Genomic DNA, 17,130 nt, shown 5'->3' with positions numbered 1-17,130 from the left:
TTAAACATGTTGTCTTTAACCGCTTGTGTTTGTGGGCAGAAGTCATAGTCATTAAAGGTTGTTTATGTGGTTCTAATCCAATACACGTCTTTTTGTCAAATTCAGCAAATATCTCTTCATGGTCCTCTAGCTGTCCGTTCTTTGTGTGCGCTGAAAAGAATACACGGCCCTGACTCTGTGAATAGGAAACAAAGATGGTTTAGACCAAGCCACACAACAGTATTCCTGCCATGATTTGTGTGTCAGCAAATGTTAAATGACTTGCCCACGGACATTCGGCTTACTTACTAGTTATGCTGTTGTTGTGATGTTTGGTATAGTAGCCGGAGAGGTGTGAGTATCGCTGTTTGGAGCTGGTGTGCTGGCTCTGGGACCCTCTCGTCCTCTCTGCATGTTAACTTTGCAGCAGCAACTGTAACTTGCAACTGTTTGCAAACCCACAACTTAGCATTAGTTACATTACCTGCTGTGTCGTTCCCTGGTGGTATTGAATTTCTCAGTATTGCATACCCCACCTTTTAACTGTTTGGGCTTGAGTCACAAATTGATAATTTATAACTTACTTGGCATATTTGAAATTAACTTGAAACTTTTAGATTTGTAGATGACTCTAGGCTTCACAACTTTACAAAAGTTACAACATTTATTTCAAGATGTAGATGTATGTAAATAACTATATTGTCTATTGTTTATTGCTGTGGAGTGGAGATGATGTTACTGTGCTCTTTATGCTGGCAGCACGCCCGTCCAGGCCTTGGATGGGCGTTTCATATCTGTGTGTTTGCGTCCACAAACTGTTTGCTGTGTTGGATCTCTGGCCAGCAATATAAACACTACTTTATATCTTCTTCATGACAACACAACAACAGTAGTTTGTTAGTAACTATCTCAATGGACTTCCAACTGACAATGAAAATCCTGTCATCTTGTATTTTAGGCTTCTTGTTTACCAAAACTTTTGCACTTCTTTAACTAATACTCATTTTATTGTCAACGTGAGGTTCCAGTATTATATTATTATGTTTGAGTTAGAATTCAGAGTTATACAGCAGTGATTGTGGTCTTCAAGAAAATGTACAGCATTAAATATTAAAGCTGATATAAGCTTTTAAAGGAACTATCCAACTTGTCTTGACATGGCATGCTTGGCTTATACTTGAGGCTAATGGATAGTTTCCCAGAAGCTTAATATTTTTCTTGGAAATGTCGAGTTGCCTCTGCCAAATATAGGTAGGCTGTTGCTTATCACAGCTTTCCACACTCTTCAGTAGAACTGACGTAGTGATACCAGTGGGTGAAAGTGTCCTGATTAGGTTTTATGGCCTCCAATCGAAATCCAAGACTGTTTTTTAATATTTAGCATCCGGCATACTGAACACAATTCATCGCTTGCTAATGCATGATGATATATGAATTTAAATTGCCCCTGTTTGTTTATTTTGTGTGCTCAACAGTTCATGTCCTCACAGTGGTGTTCATTAGGGACAACGGTTGCTATACCCAGAGCAAACAAAGATTCAGCAATGGATCAGGCTTTAAAGTATAGCTGAGATGATCTGTCTACCCCAGGGCAAACGTACTAGCAAGATTAACTGATAGTTACTGCAAGTCGTATCTGCACTTAGCTTTGGCAGGTATGTCCTTTGATCAGCTTTCCCTTTTGATTAGGAGAGTTTCAGCCTATACTGTCTATTAAACACAGTATGTTAGCATTTATGAACCACTGTTATGAAAAACAAGGGACACACACTGGCAGTAAACGGCATACCGCTTCTCTCAGTAGGGTAGTCTGTATGTGTGAACAGGTTATACACTTGGTGTCATTTGATCACCCTCTTGGTGGCTTGCTAGAGCAGTTGTATGACGGCAGGTGATGATGTATTGGTGCTGTAATATTTACTGCATTGTGTAATAATTGGAGATGTAATGCAAAAGCATGGGGCACCATCTCAGTCATTAATGCTACTTTTTTCCCACTGCCTTTCTTACGGGGATACTGTAACACAATCATGTATCCTAAATGATAGACATAAAGAATTATTATGTTGTACTTCTCCCTATTTTCTTTTCCTCATAGCTGTTGGGTTGTCTGTAGTATGGTATGTGCTGTGCTATTGCAGTGAACCTGTTCACCAAATAACTCAAGTGTGCCGGTAAAGATAAATTGGCCAGAAAAGAACAACTAGCTGAAGACAAAATTTTGTCTTTTCGCAGTTTTCCATAATATTACAGCTCTCAAAAGACGTCCCCCACCTCACTAGTGCTACCAACATATCAGCACACCAGCCCGGTAAGCAGGGTTGGGATTATCTCGCTGACTTTCACCTTCAACAAATGTCCCAGGCTGAGCATACCTCTGCTGGCTGACAGGCTCAGGCTGCTGAAATATGATCAGCCCACAGTTGCATTGACAGTTTTTTGGGGTTGGGGGGTGGGTTTTGTGTGTCTGAACACATGCACGTGTGTGTAGGAGGGGTCCCACACACTCTTTTGTTTTCCTCTGAAAGCTGAGAAGAAGGAATGTCTGCCTCCCAGCTGTCCTCAGCAGTGAGGGTGATAGAAGAGAGAAGGGGGGAGCTCTATGTTCGCTAACATCCTCCCATCTGTTACTCGAGGGCAGAGTATGCATGTATGTGTGTATGCTTGTATCTTGGGGTTAGAAAGGGGGTCACACAATAGTGCTCCCCCCTTGCCCTCGCCCGCTTTGGCCTCTCATGCATATTTAACCCTTCAAATGCAAAGTTGTCTGTTGTCCTTTTCCGAGGCACGCTGCTTAAGTCTGTCACTGTGCCCCATCCCTCAGCAAGCGGGGACAATAGGGTGTAATGGCAGCACACGTGGCTTGCTTAATGCATTGCAACAGCAGGGGAGGAATGGGTGGGGAGATGGAGGATGTGCCTGTCTGTTTAGAGATTTCCTTCACACTGGGTGTATGCAGCATGTGTGTTTGTTTCTGTGTGTTTCAGCTGCAGGAAGAGATGTGACGGGTGGAACGCTAAGTTCTCTGGAAAGGCTCATTCGGAGGCCCACAGCTGTTTGACTCATGTTTTTTGGCAAAATTCCTGTTTGCTAGAGAAATGACACTGCTGGCTTTGGCACCAGTGTACAGTGGTTGGCCTTTTTTAAGTGTGTGTCGATTGAAATGAGTGCCCATCGCTCTGTCATACCCTTAACCACTCACGCACACATTCACAACATAGAGAGGATGTCAGTGAGCAGCACTAACCTGCCGTTTACAATGGCGCCTTGGGACACTTGCATCCTACACTTGCTTAGTGAGTAAACTGTCCGCCTGGATCTGTGTGTACTCTGGCTTTTGTATGAAATGTTCCGACACCACCCTCAAACTGCCTCCCTGTTCTTCATCCTCCTCCACCTCCTCCCCCTTCTTCCTCAGTTATGTCCTTCCACCTTCCCCCAGGGGCCCTGGAGAACAACGGCGCTTTTTGGAAAAATGCTTTTCATGCTTTAAGGTTTCAGCTTTGTTCTACATTCTTTCTGCCCTTCAGTAATACAAGCCCATCTTTTAAAAGCTGTTCTTTTCCCACATTTTCTTTCCCATAACCTTTCCCCTAGTTCAACACAATCTGCTCTAGTTCTCTTTTGAGTCCAGCTGCTATGAGTGGACAGAATATGAAAGCAGAAATGAGTTTGACTGTGCGTCTGTGTCTCAGTATTACAGTGTGACGACTTCTCTCCTCTCTCACAGTAGAACATGACACTGCCAGTATCGCTCACCTAGACATTAATCGTCCTATGTTACGGTCCCAACGTCACCCACCCAGCTCGGCGTCCAGAGTTGTGTCCCTTCATACTGTGTGAAGTTTCTCTCGCTGAAAGCTCATCTGTGATATTTGTGTATGTGTGAAAGAATGAAAGTGAGTGCAAGAAGCTTATTTTTCACTCATACTGTATACACTCCATATCACATTTTGCAGTTGCACTATAACTCACCTAATCATTTCTTGTTTATAGATTAAGTTACCAAATTATGTTTGATAAACATTTAGTCTCACTGGAATTGAAGCCAGATTAACATAAAATTTCATCATCATTCAAACTAGGCAACGATCCACAATAACATGACCGTGGCCATATCATGGCCCTTTGTTATGACCACCTGCTGGTCACGCTTTTGCCGGCAAAGCAGCCCTGACTCCACTGTCTATGCACTTTGACACTTTTCTACAGAACCAGCATCAACTTTAGTAGCTCGTCTGTTGGATCGGCAGACCACACAGGCCAGCCTTCGCTCCCCACATGCATCAGTGAGCCTTAGCCATCCATGATCCTGTCGCCAGTTGACTGCTTTTCCTTCATTGGACCACTTTCGATAGGTACTACTGACCACTACAGACAGTTTTGGAGATGCTCTGACCCAGTCGTCTATCACAATTTGGCCCTTGACAAAATTGCTCAAATCCTTATGCTTGCCCATTTTTCCTGCTTCTAACATATCAGCTTTGAGTTCGCAATGTTCACATGCTGCGCAATATATCCTACCCACTGACAGGTGCCATGGTAACGAGACAATCAATGTTATTCACTTAACCTGTCAGTGGTCGTATGGCTGATCGGTTTATATCCTTTTATTAATGAAAATGATCATCAGCACCAAAAATGCTTTTTTTATGCCTGTGTTAAATGTACACCCAGTTGCTTGTTTATTAGGTACACCTAGCTTAATCTAATACAGCCATAATACAACAGTCCTGCCTTAAATCCTACCTTCATGAACCTTCAGTTTTTGTTAAAACTCTTTACAGTGACATGCTAAATTTCAACTGTATGATCATTTTGGAGGCTGCACTTGGTGGTGCAGTTGTACTGAGTTTTACTGACAGTTGTTTGTATTATTCTTTCCACTCCATTTTATATTTGATTTGATACCTCTTGATTGTAAAATGTCAGCGAACAGTGAAAAATACCCAAGTTTCCAGAGTCCATGGCTGTGTCTTCAAATGCCTTGTTTTGACTGTCTAACAATTAAAAACCCAAATATATTAATTTTTATATCATCAGACTACTACTGAACGGATGTTAAAACTGTTTCAGTATAACGGTACTTCCTGAGAGGATTTTCATGGTTTGTAAAGAAGATGGATTTAACAAGACATTCTCTGGGGCTTCCAGTGATCTAGTGTAAGACTTTATAATCACAGCGTCCTTGCTGTTCCCTTCTCTCTCAATCTACCCAGGTTTCCTGTTTTCAGGTACACTGTCAGCTGTCCAACAAAGGCAAAAATGCCCCAAAATCTTAGAAGAAGAGCACCTGCGATCCACCAATGGCAGAAATAAGTTGCAAACCCTCCTGTTATTTCCACCACTACCCCACCGTGGGCTCTGCCGCACTGCAATGCACTGCACTCTAATAACAACAGCTTGGCCAAAAATCCCATGGATTAGCGGGAGAGACAGGGGAACGTGGCAAAAAACAAAAACACCCTCAGCCCAAAAATGATAGCACCTCATCAAAAACAACAATAACAGAGGGCTTGGAGAGAGGCCAAAAAAAGGAACAAAAACATATTTACCAGACCAAAGAGAGGACCATCATCCCCTCGGTCTTTAGCCTAATCCAAAGCACAATCCCCCTTAGCATTCACATACACAAATTCCCCTGATTCTCGAAACACTTGAACACCCACACTTACACTGGAAAACACACCTTCTTTTATGTCATGTTGTTCTATAGAGCGACCAAACAGCTGGTTGCAGAAGTCATCAGTATCTGATCTGCTTTAGTGCGCTCCCAGCTTGTAATAGAGGATAATTAGAATTTTAATTTGCCTGGGCAAAGAGAGCTGAAACCCAACACCCCCCCCCCCCCCCCCCCCCCCTTGTTTTCCTCAATCCAACCCCCTCCAGCTCTTAGCGGGCGAGTGCCATCGGTAACAGATGGGGAAAGGGAGATATTCACAGCTAGGCAGCCACTTCAGAGCTAGTCAGTCCCCCATGGTCTGAGCCTCCACCGGCACAGCCTTAAGGCATTGGGTGTTGGGATTAACAATCAGTCTCATGGGCCCTGTGTCCTGGCCCAGTCCTCCCACTACATGAGGAGTTCCTCCAGCCTTTTAGCAATTAAGCTCTTTGATCAGCTTATAGTTGTGTGCCCAGAAGATTTATAATAGCTTCAACCTTTTTATATGTCCACTTCTTTTATTTAACTCTCTATTGCAAAGCAAACATGGGATGATCTCTGACACATCTTTTAAACACTAGTGTGCCAGGCAATTTTGTAATTTTTGAATTAATGCAATTATGCTTTTCCTACCCACTCATTCCACTATCTTTCACAAGACACGTGTGACTCTGTTTTAGTCATTATTGTTATTTCTCAAAAACCTTTTTCTCTTGCGCAAACTCTTAACATCAGACCAGTGGGAGAACAGCTTGTGTTTAACTGTGACTCATTCCCTTCCTCATAAGCACAAAACGTGGCGTGCTGAAATCCACTCTGGCACTGCTGTGTGTGTGTGTGTGTGTGTGTGTGTGTGTGTGTGTGTGTGTGTGTGAGTCTAGGCTCAGAGGGCGATTGAAAAGGGAGAGACAGCAAAAGGTTAGAAATCCTTACCACTCTCGTAGACTCTCGTTTGTGCTTGCCCAACCCAAAGTGTGGTATGTTCTGTAGCTGATGGCTGCCTCCTCTTCCCATTGTTTGTTCTACATAGCCTCTCCCTCACACGCAGAACTATTGGTCAACCTGCTATGACATGTCTGCTTTTGCCTTGCAATTGCTCAGGGCCACAGTGCGCCATGATACTGACGTTTTTCTCTCTCTATTTCTCCCCTCCCCCCTCTCTTTCTGCCTGTTTATCTGATGAGGAGTACCTTTTCCCATCACTGTCTTTCTCTCGTGTTTTGTTTCTCAGTTGCTTAATCTCCTCATTACTTTCTAGCCTCACATTTCTGTTTCCTGGTGAGTTGCAAAAGCCGTACATATGCTTTGATGTTGAAAATATTTATATATTTGTCTCATTTGTAATTTTTAATGCCATCTAACCACACAGCCAGTTGTGTAAGTGCAGTAGGTGCAAATGACATTTGGAAAACCCAGATGATGGAACTGTCAGGTTTGCACAGGAAAAACAAGGTTTTCCTGGCGTGAGAGGAAGAGCCTGGTTTCAAAATGGACATTTTACTGGCTTCATGGCTTGTCAAGACTGACTCTGACTTAAACAACCTCTGTGCCCCGATCTCTCTGTAAGATATTCCTCGACTGGGTTAAGCCTGACACTGTGACTGTTTCTTAGCGCATTATCAACTGATCCCATGCTAATGCAGTGACGTTCATTGTAGGTTGAACAAGAATATAAACAGCTGATTTGCTTAAAGCTACAAGAAACACTGTATGTAAAATTATGCTGATGAGGAGCTAGATTATGTTGTATGTTCTTCCTACTGGAACTGAGTCTCTGGTCTCTTCAGTGTTACCCTCCTCCAGCAGTTCACACTTTGTGCTCTGATCTGGTCAGACTTTTGTGTGAAAGAAGCCTTTGTTACTTAAGTTTTCTGGTATTGGCAAGGCAAGTTTTAAATATGGTATGGTATTAATAATATCTAAAAATATTACTGTATACTTTTTTTATATGAAAAGGAATATAAAATACTTAACTATGCACATGCCTTTTATTTCTAAGACAATCCTGCAGATAAGAAAGCAATTCAAAATCAAAAGATGATGAATACCATTAACACTAATCTGTTTTCTACAGTCATATTGACTGCCTTGCTGCGCACCACAAAAGATCTTAACAGTGGTCGTTGGCTAGAGGCTATTGTCTTAAACTGCCCCCTTAGGCCTTTTTGTCTCCCGCTGCCTCCCAGTATGGGGTCGTCAATTAATCACTTTTACCACCACCCCCATTAACACAATCTCCTCCTCAGAGGGCCTTCAGTTGCCCTGAAGCAGCTCAGTGAACAACTGCTCAGGTCATGGTGTCAAATGGCATCCAGAAATCTGGGTTTGGAGGTAGTGTTGGTGCCGGTGAGAGAAAAAAGCATGGATGTGTTTGAGTGAGAAGGATTAATTCTGCTTTAACACACAAACCTTGCTTATGTTGTATCATATTAAACACAACTTCAGCTTGGGTTTGAGACATTAAACCAGACTGTTAGCTGAATCCTGGGTAATCAAAATAAGTAATTTAATGAAGTCGAACTTTCACTACTTTGACTATTTTATAGGCTAAACAATAAAGCGATTTAATCAAGAAGATAATCAGCAGATGAATTGATAATGAAAAGAATAATTAGTTGTAGTACTATAACACATTATCTTGTGAAAGAGAAAGATAGAGCTTGAGTAGGCCAGCGCTGACCTTCAGTATCTTCAGTAGTATCATAACTATAGTTTGAGAATCAGAATCAGCTTTATTTGCCAGGTATGGGTACAATGCTCACAATGTGCTTACTTATACAATAATACAATAACACAATAATACAGTAATAAAATCAAACACAGGCTACAGTATAGAGAACACGTATATACACACTATAACAAAACAGACAGATATAGTATACCTGCGGTAAGCCGTGTTAGCACTTCTTATACACACACCAAATCTGTCCCCAGCTGAATTCAGTAACACACCCTTTGGTATCGCACGACTTAGTCCTGGGAGTGTCTTTGTTTGTGGGTGTTGACTTTGTTTCGTGTGTGTGTGTGTGTGTGTGTGTGTGTGCGTGCGGTTGAGTAGGTCGCTCGCGCATTTGAGTGTTTGCATTTAATCTTGTGCTGCCAGCTTAGAGCGACGTTTCTCCCCGGAGATTAGAGGATGTTAGCAGCACGGCTGTGGAAATAGTCTCTCCTTCAATCTCTAAAAACACACGCACACGCACGCACACACACACACACGCACGCGCACACACACACAGAGGCAAGACAAAGTGGCTGCTTGCAATGTTGGTGTGTTTGTTTATGTCAAGCAAGTGATAACACCCTGCAATATACCTTGACTAATATGATTTTTATAAATACTAGACCAAGGATTAAATAATGAGCCATATGGTCGTTAGTGTTGATGACATTATTAGTGATCTTTATTGTGGGGGTGTTTTCATTGTACTTGTGTCTGTGTGCATTGTATAACTCCTTAACTCCTTACTCCTTAAATCACACAGAGAAGATGTACAGATAAAACACCGAAAATCTTTCACTTATTATGACTAGCTTATATAAAATGGCCCAGGTGGGTTTTAAGTTTTGAGTTAGTATGGAGACATTTCCACTGAAGCCAAGCACAAATTCTTGCTCATCCACTTTTAGCCAAAATTAAAATTGGTATGTCTCTATCACTGGATTCTACCATTCTGTGTTGAAGCTCAGTAACTCTGAAAGTAAACTCAGGCTCCTTCTGTCATGGCTCAGTTTACACAGGTGCTGTAATGTTGTGCCCGACTGGCTGGATTTGTGTGTGTGTGTGTGTGTGTGTGTGTGTGTGTGTGTGTGTGTGTGTGTGTGTGTGTGTGTGTGTGTGTGTGTGTGTGTGTGTGTGTGTGTGTGTGTGTGTGTGTGTGTGTGTGTGTGTGTGTGTGTGTGTGTGTGTGTGTGTGTGTGTGTAATTTGCTCTTGTACAGCGATGAAAAGCACACTCAGACACAGGGGCTGGTGTGACACTGTAACATTATAGATAGAGCATTGGAAGGTGGATCAAAGCCCAATTAACTTCAGGTCTTCTGCCTTATTCTGTCTTTACTGGCTGGCTTAGAGCTTCAAGTCTGTCATTAGAGCCAAGTAAATGAGCCTCGCTTAAGATCCTGTCTCACCGCCTGATAGATAGACCCAATGCTGGCGTGGGATGAAGACAGTTTAATGACCACGAGATAATCTGGAGAAATTAGATCTATATGAAGCTCCTTGCGACATTTTAATCCACTATAGTATTCTCTGTACTGCACAGCATGGCTGTCATCCCCTAACTTGTCATGATGATATAGTGCTTCTCCCATGACTGTGCAAAATGCAGTCTAGTTTCAAGTAACAATACCTTTGAGCTTTAATTATCAGCTCAACCTGTCAACTTGACAGAGTTTCCCTGTTAAAAGTTGTTTGACCCAGTGGCAGCTGCCTGCAGAGGAGACCAGCAGACGGTTTATTTCATCATAATGATAGAACAGCAGCAGCAACAACATTAATGTAATATCCAACCTTTAGAGTCACTGGAAAACTATAATCAGTGTTATCTATTAGACTGTGATGGAGTCAGCCATAACAAGCACCATTCATGATCGTAAATACCCTGTTTATTTGACTTAATATTGGTACATTATTCTTCAAAGAATCAGGCCACATGTTTGACATATTGTCCTTGTTTCCCCAGTAATACACAGAACTACATGCATAAATTGAAAATTAAGATGCTTTAGATCTACAGGCAGTTTCTAACTCTACAAAATTTACTTAAAACCCTTTTTATATTTACGTTGACCTTACATTATTAAAATATGGTTCAGGATCCCCAATATGCTTGTGGTTCCTGGCATGAGCAGTAAATGACCATATAAGTGCAGCCTAGGACCTGAGAAAGAAGCTTCATATCTTATTTTTGTCCTGCTCATAAAGCAAACCCTGAAGGGCTTCTATCACTTAAGCCTTAAAGCAGCCAACTAATTCTTATTCTCTTCCCTTGTTTATGTACCTTTAGGTTGTGCGCGGCCACCTGGCGTGCAGCACGGAGACCTGCTGAACCAGACCGAAGCCAACCGGGGTTCTTTTCCCCCGGGTACCCTGCTGACTTATGGCTGTGAGCCTGGCTACACTGCAGATGGACCCACCAGCATCATTTGTACCAGCTCCGGAGCCTGGTCCCATCAACCTCCACACTGCATCAGAAGCATCGGTGAGCCAGACTCAGAAATACATACAGTATCTCACACAAGTGAGTACACCCCTCACATTTTTGTAAATATTTGATTATCTTTTCATGTGACAGCACTGAAATTTACACTGTATTTTGTACAATGTAAATTTGTTACAGCAGGGAACACTGGGAAAGTTCACCCTAAAATATGAGCATTTAAACCACAGTAATCAAACCTGACCATAGGTGGAAATAATGGCAAACACATTTTCGGTACATAACAACAGCCACAGCTCCTAAAATCTCTATTGTCTCTTCCTCTTCCCAGTGTGTTCACCCCCCACTGAACCAGAGAACGGGGGCTACCGCTGTCACCCGTCTCCCTGCCACAGCCTCACCCAGAAGACTGTCATCGAGTACTTCTGTGACGAGGGATACGCTCTTAAGGGCGACTACAAGTTCCTCACCTGCCAGAACGGCGAGTGGGATGGTCCCATGCAGATCAGCTGCCGACTCACACAGGGTCTGTCGCCTCAGCTAACTTTAATCTTTTTTAGATCTTTCTGAGGACAAAGCACAACCTTACGCAGGAAATGTAAATCAAAATCTGTGAACCACATTTTCACTTTCTCTCTGTCTTCTCGTTTCCCTCAGACAAGGAGCCGAGCTCTCCACTGGGTATACCAGCTCTGTCTATTGTGGCGTCCACAGCTAGTTCCGTGGCTCTCATCCTGCTTTTAGTGGTGCTGTTTGTTCTCGTACAGCCCAAACTCAAGTCCTTCCATCACAGCAGGTAAGATACACACGCACACACCCACACAGTCAAAGTCAATTCAATAAAATATCATCATCATCATTCTTTGAGACCACATTTCCCCTTACTTTTTCTCGTTAAGAGAATGTTTATGCTTCAATGTTGCTCTGTGTGCATTTTGTTTTCTTCTTCACTTTACTGAACAATGTGAACATGTGGAAACATTTTTCAATCAACCTTTTGCTTATTTAAAAACCTATTGTTGCCAGAAACTCTTGAAGTTATAGTTCTGCTTGCTCTGGAAGAACACTGCCCTTTTGTATGCGGTAGTGTAAAACCACCTCCCAGTATGTCACAAAGTAACGCAGCAGATACAGCTATTAATCCCTTCCTTGTGTCGACACACCTATTATTCAGACGTTTTGATAGAAACTGGTTTTATAAACTAGTTGTCTATGTAAGATGCGCAAGACCTGCCAGCTAGTTTTACAAGTTGGCATATCTTAAATATTTGAGAAATGAAAGTAAGAGTAAAACATAGGAGTTTATCCCATCATAGTCACAAATCACCTCTGTGGCTCTGTGATAAAAAGGCCAGAATGATTTGATCTAATGCTCATTGGCACTCTTGGTGATTGTGAAGTGGGCCAGAGGGCTTAGTGCAGCCTGCAATAAAGGGATTGTCAACGCTAATCACCTCCTCTCAAAGGTTGTGCTTCAGCATGCAACACACATGACTGCATCATGCTTATCAAGCTGAGCCTAGTGTCGTGATCCACCTTGACTTCACTTGTCTTTCTGTCCGTCTCACTTTCTCTTCGTCTCTGTCCGTCAGGAGGGAGCAGGGAATCTCAGGCCAGCCCAGCTCCGTCATGGTGGAGGGCGTCCAGGTGGCACTGCCCTCATATGAAGAGGCTGTATACGGAAGCAGTGGACCCTGTGGTGCGTCTGGTCCTCCTCCTTCTCCCCCACCTCCTCCGGGTCCCCCAGAGTCTCGAGTCCCGATCGTGCTCTCTGAGGGGCTTCCTCAGGGAGCCACGGGAGGCCAAGGCCCCAGCAGAACCCGCCACCACAGAGACTTAGACTTCTGTCTCCCATCCACATCCTCCTCATCATCCTTCTCCTCCCACCGTTTAGCAGAGACGGTTCTGGTTCATCAGGCCCCGTCTTCCTCCTCCTCTTCGTCATCATCATGGGCTAGAGAGCACCCTGGGGGTGCATGCGCAGGCCCGCTACCGCTCCGTAGAGACTCTGAGAGTAGTGACCAGCACAGTCTGCTTTCTGTCACTTCTACAGATGAGTTTTCTGATGGTAAGAGGAAACAGTCTGTGTTATTCCACACATTTGCTTCATAACAAGGAGAGCCTGACTGGTACCAATATGTCAGGTTGATTTACTTATTTTAACATAAGATACATTTTTGGTAGGAATTTCTAAATAATTAAACCAAGGTATAATACAACTCAGAACAGTAAACAGTTTTTCAAGGTTTTCCAAACACATCTTTTCATACATATCGACACTTGTTATTTCTTAGCTTGCAGACATTTACAGTAGTAGGTGAGCAAATATCTGCAGATCCGTCTAGCTCTAATAACAACAAACAAAGTCGCGTACACACAACTTTTTACTCTTTTTCAAGGGCTGGTGAAGAAAAAAAAAAACACCTGTCAAAAGTAATTTCATTGATCTCATAATCAATACTTTTTAATAAATATGTCAACCCATTTATTTTGTTATTTATTGTATAGATTTGGGTACTACTCAAAACATTCAATAAAGCAGGTTTAATTAAAAGCTTGCACTCTCTTCACCTAAACATTTCAACTTACCCTGCATGAAGTCGTAAAACGGTGGGGAATGTTTAGACTCTACTGGTTTTTGTGGAGAATTGTTACAAATAGTCACTCAGGAGCCTGTGAATACAACCTGTTTGTTAAGATCTCAACCAGACAATGTGTTCAGTAGACAACAGGGACAAAATTGAGAAAAGGCCAAGGCAATAACTTTTCATGATTTAAACACACTTGAAATCCCAGTTACAGGTAAATGTTTTTGATGATGTAGTGGATTGCATGACTGTGTGGTGGCAAGACAGCTGACTCTAGCGCTGCTTCTCTTTTCTAATGTGTCTGTTCTGTTCCACCTGCAGATATTCCCCTGCTGAAGGAAGCATGAAGCCTGCCAGCCTGCCATCAGCAGAATAGACCCCCTATTTCCCTATCTCTCACTGCTGACCAGGACTGACTGTGGCTGTCAACCTTCTTCTCCCCGGACTCCCCTCAGCAGCCAGCAGAGAAAAGACTAGAACTATTCCCATTCCCCGATGCAACCTTTTCTGCCATTACTACCCATGCAGAGCAAAGCCAACAGCCAATACTCACTACATCACAAGCAATGATGAAGCACCACTGGATCTAGCTACTGGATCAAACTAAAGACAAGCCAGACAAGTGGTGCCAGCTCAACATAAATCATGTAGATTCTCTGTACATGAGTAAAACATACATACTGAGTCAAGGTTGTGTACTATAGGCTATGTATTACCTTACACTTGCCTCCTCCCAGGTGTAGTTCTCTATATTAACATTGCTCACAGAGGCTTCATTGGAAAAGGCTATAGCAATCAAGACACGTCGACTCTGTCTGGGATTACTGCGGATAAAAAAATAAAATAACTTGTGATGTTTGCTCCTGACGCTGTGGCGCTAAGAATCAGAATTGTCTTCCCGCTGTACTTGAAAAGTTGTGAGTGACGACTGGGTTTCTGCAACCCGCTTTGTGAATGCTGCATGTTGTTTTTAGTTATTGCTGTCACAGCACGGTGGCCCACTCTGAATGAAGCATGAAGCCCGCTCTCTCTCTCTCTCTCTCTCTCTCTCTCTCTCTCTCGCTCTCTCTCACTCTCTGTCGCTCTCGCTCTCTCTCTTGCTGTCTGTGTGTCCTGGTGGCGTCTAGCATATGGATTAGTGGGATTGAGAACCACTTCACATGAGCTAAAAGCAGGGTGCGGCGTTCACATATATAAAAATCACATATATTAAAAAAAAACCTGCTCCTTTCCTTTCTGTTGCCAGCTGCACCCATTATCTTGAAGGTGCTTCTTCTGTCGCATGAGTGGGATTGAATGGTGCTTTGGTTCCAGGACTCTGTTATACATCTTTCCTTGTATAAATGGAAGGAGACTTAATGTCACATTTTGTCTAAAAGCTAAGGAGAGCATTTTCTTTAAACACAGTGATTGGGCACATGACTGAATTTCAGGGTTCAATTTTCTTCCCACTCTATTTATTGTTTGGTGTGTGGCTCGGTTTGCTTTTAGTTGCTGAATCTGAGTGTGTGTGTGTGTGTGTGTTTGAGCATCTTTGTGTGTCAGTTAGGCAGAAGAGGACATGTCCTCATAAGGCAGGCCTCGATGCAGCCATTTTCTGATTTGCCTCTCTTAAGATCAGAGACTGGCTTTACAATGTCCCTGTCTTTCACCACAGGAAAGTATCCCTCCCTCTGAACAAGTCACATGAACAAACTAGAGTCACATCAGGCAACGGGTCCACTACACAATGTGTGTATTATTCATCTGCTCTCAAGCTAGAATATTTATCCTTTTCTGCTGAATGGCTCCTTAGAGGAAATGGCTCTCACCCACTTTCACACTGTACCGAAGACTCTCCACTCTTGTGCATTACTGACACAACTGCAACTGGTTGCAGTGAAATTATAAAGTTTTGTTATATAGCACCCCACCCCCACCACGTACACTCATTCACCCTTCTTATACCAAGTGCAAATTTAAGAGAGAAGCGTGTTATTTTGTGAGAGATCATCCTCTGTTTTCATTGCCACTTGAAAGGCCTTGGTGGTTGAGCTGGTCACCCTGGAAACAGCATGACTCCGAAGGATCCTAAGAATTACTTTTCAAGCTTAACTGCTGGGGTAAAAAAAACCCTTCTGCAGTTCTGTTCTCCGCTTTATTTGGCATTTGTGGCTGTCTGTCATTGTCAACGGCTACTTTATTAATGCAAACAGAATGTTGCCTTAGACTTGTACATTTTCTTTTTTTGTTTTTGGGATGTATAATCTTAAGCCTCCGCATTGGTTGCTTTACAGTATTGCAACGTGTTCTGTTTTCCCAATGGCCTTACTCTGTTCTTTTCTATTCTATGCATACTACTGTCTTTGTGTATTTATCAGAGTTTACTTTTGTTGTGGACACAACTCAACGGATGTCCATCTTTCTCTGTCCTTCCCTTAGCTTTTCCAGCTACTGTGGTGATGATGATGATGATGATGAAGAACCTATAAGCACCTATATTTCAGTATCACTTTGCTTGTCTTTTGCTACAAGGCATTAAAATATTATTGGATTGAAAAGAAAAAAACTGAAATTAACTGCGTTCAGAAGCACTGTTGTACGGTGTTGCTTCCCTGACAATAACAGGTTTCAAAAAGTACACATCTTGATTCTTAGTTTCAATGCTTTCAGCTTTGGTTTTTCCTCTGTACATGGCAGTGGGTGTGAAGATAGTAATTTAATATTTGTATAAAGTTTAATTTAATTTTACAGTGTGTATATAACTTTCTAATTAAAGCTTTCTTTTGAATGTGGACGACTATGGGTCATTATTTAAGCCAATGTCAGAATGTTCCTTCTCTGTGTTACTGTGTGATTTTTGGAATATGTTGATCTAACTGTCACAAAATATACATTTTCAGACTCAGAGTTAGTTCTATATTATATGTCAAGACATTTCCATTACTTGTAAACCAAGCAACATGTATCTGCTTGTATCAGTGAAGATTAATTCCATTTTCCAGTTTAGCTTAGCTGTAGTCTTTTAAACTTCTTCTCAAAGCCAATTTAGTATGCTTGCAGTGGATCTTTCTGGCTCATTTATTGTGTCCTTTGTCCTGCTGTTTTTGGCTCATAGTCCGATAAAGCGATATCTACTGTACAGAATGTGATTTAATTCTTCCTCCCTGTAGAGTATTATAGTGTCTGAGCGACACTATGTGGTAACAATTAGAAACTGCACTAATAGAAACTCGTAATATTCGGCCAGACATACAAGACATTTTGATTCGGCGGATGAGTGACGTCATTTTCGGGAACCTACCCGCCGCACTTCCGCTTTTTTCGTATTCTGCAGGTCTTTGTGAACATTGTCAGTACCAGATATTGTTGAAAGTGTGCTTGCTTGTTAGTTGCGGGAAATAGATATTAGAGACAAAAGACATGATGTAAAGAATTAAAACATAAGGGCCATCAGGAGCAGGATTAAAGAGCACACTGGAATAACGTTATGGTGGAAGTGGACAAGGCAGATGATGTTTGGTCAGTTTCATAAGGTCGTGACTGATGGGAAAATGGAAAATCTGACAAACTTTACTACTACTTTGTGTATAAAAGATAAGGCAAAAATGTCTTGAAATCGTGGCTTGAAATACTGAGCACACAATAGACAAAAATTAACGCTTTCATGCATGACGTCCACTACAGTGGACTGATATTTGGAAGCCATTTTGAGCCATTTTATAGTACCATGTCCTACATACTACCTATGCAACCACCAAGTG

The 17,130-nt window shown here is 42.3% G+C and overlaps 1 protein-coding gene and 1 long non-coding RNA gene across 3 annotated transcripts in view; one reads left to right on the top strand and one right to left on the bottom strand.

Moving 5' to 3' along the window:
• On the bottom strand, positions 1 to 471 carry LOC123977706. The gene is made up of 2 exons (XR_006826742.1): positions 289 to 471; positions 1 to 175 (listed from the first exon to the last, which is right to left on the bottom strand). It is a non-coding gene; the product is annotated as an uncharacterized LOC123977706 (long non-coding RNA).
• Positions 1 to 16,161, top strand: part of susd6 (sushi domain containing 6) — a 40,596-nt gene extending 24,435 nt beyond the window's left edge. The window contains exons 1-6 of one of the 2 annotated variants that reach the window (XM_046060604.1): positions 4,202 to 4,337; positions 10,647 to 10,841; positions 11,131 to 11,325; positions 11,457 to 11,595; positions 12,392 to 12,867; positions 13,709 to 16,161. In XM_046060604.1, the coding sequence (XP_045916560.1) occupies positions 4,286 to 4,337; positions 10,647 to 10,841; positions 11,131 to 11,325; positions 11,457 to 11,595; positions 12,392 to 12,867; positions 13,709 to 13,734 (1,083 nt within the window). In that variant the 5' untranslated portion in view covers positions 4,202 to 4,285 and the 3' untranslated portion in view covers positions 13,735 to 16,161. Of the gene's footprint in view, positions 1 to 4,201; positions 4,338 to 10,646; positions 10,842 to 11,130; positions 11,326 to 11,456; positions 11,596 to 12,391; positions 12,868 to 13,708 lie in introns of those variants that run through there. The other variant, XM_046060603.1, reaches the window with a different exon arrangement.
• Positions 16,162 to 17,130: the final 969 nt, after the last annotated feature.

Source organism: Micropterus dolomieu, linkage group LG10, assembly GCF_021292245.1.
Source record: "Micropterus dolomieu isolate WLL.071019.BEF.003 ecotype Adirondacks linkage group LG10, ASM2129224v1, whole genome shotgun sequence".
In the NCBI taxonomy this organism is placed as follows: domain Eukaryota; kingdom Metazoa; phylum Chordata; class Actinopteri; order Centrarchiformes; family Centrarchidae; genus Micropterus; species Micropterus dolomieu.
Note: the sequence above shows the minus strand (reverse complement) of the source record. Positions and strands in the feature narration are given on the sequence as shown.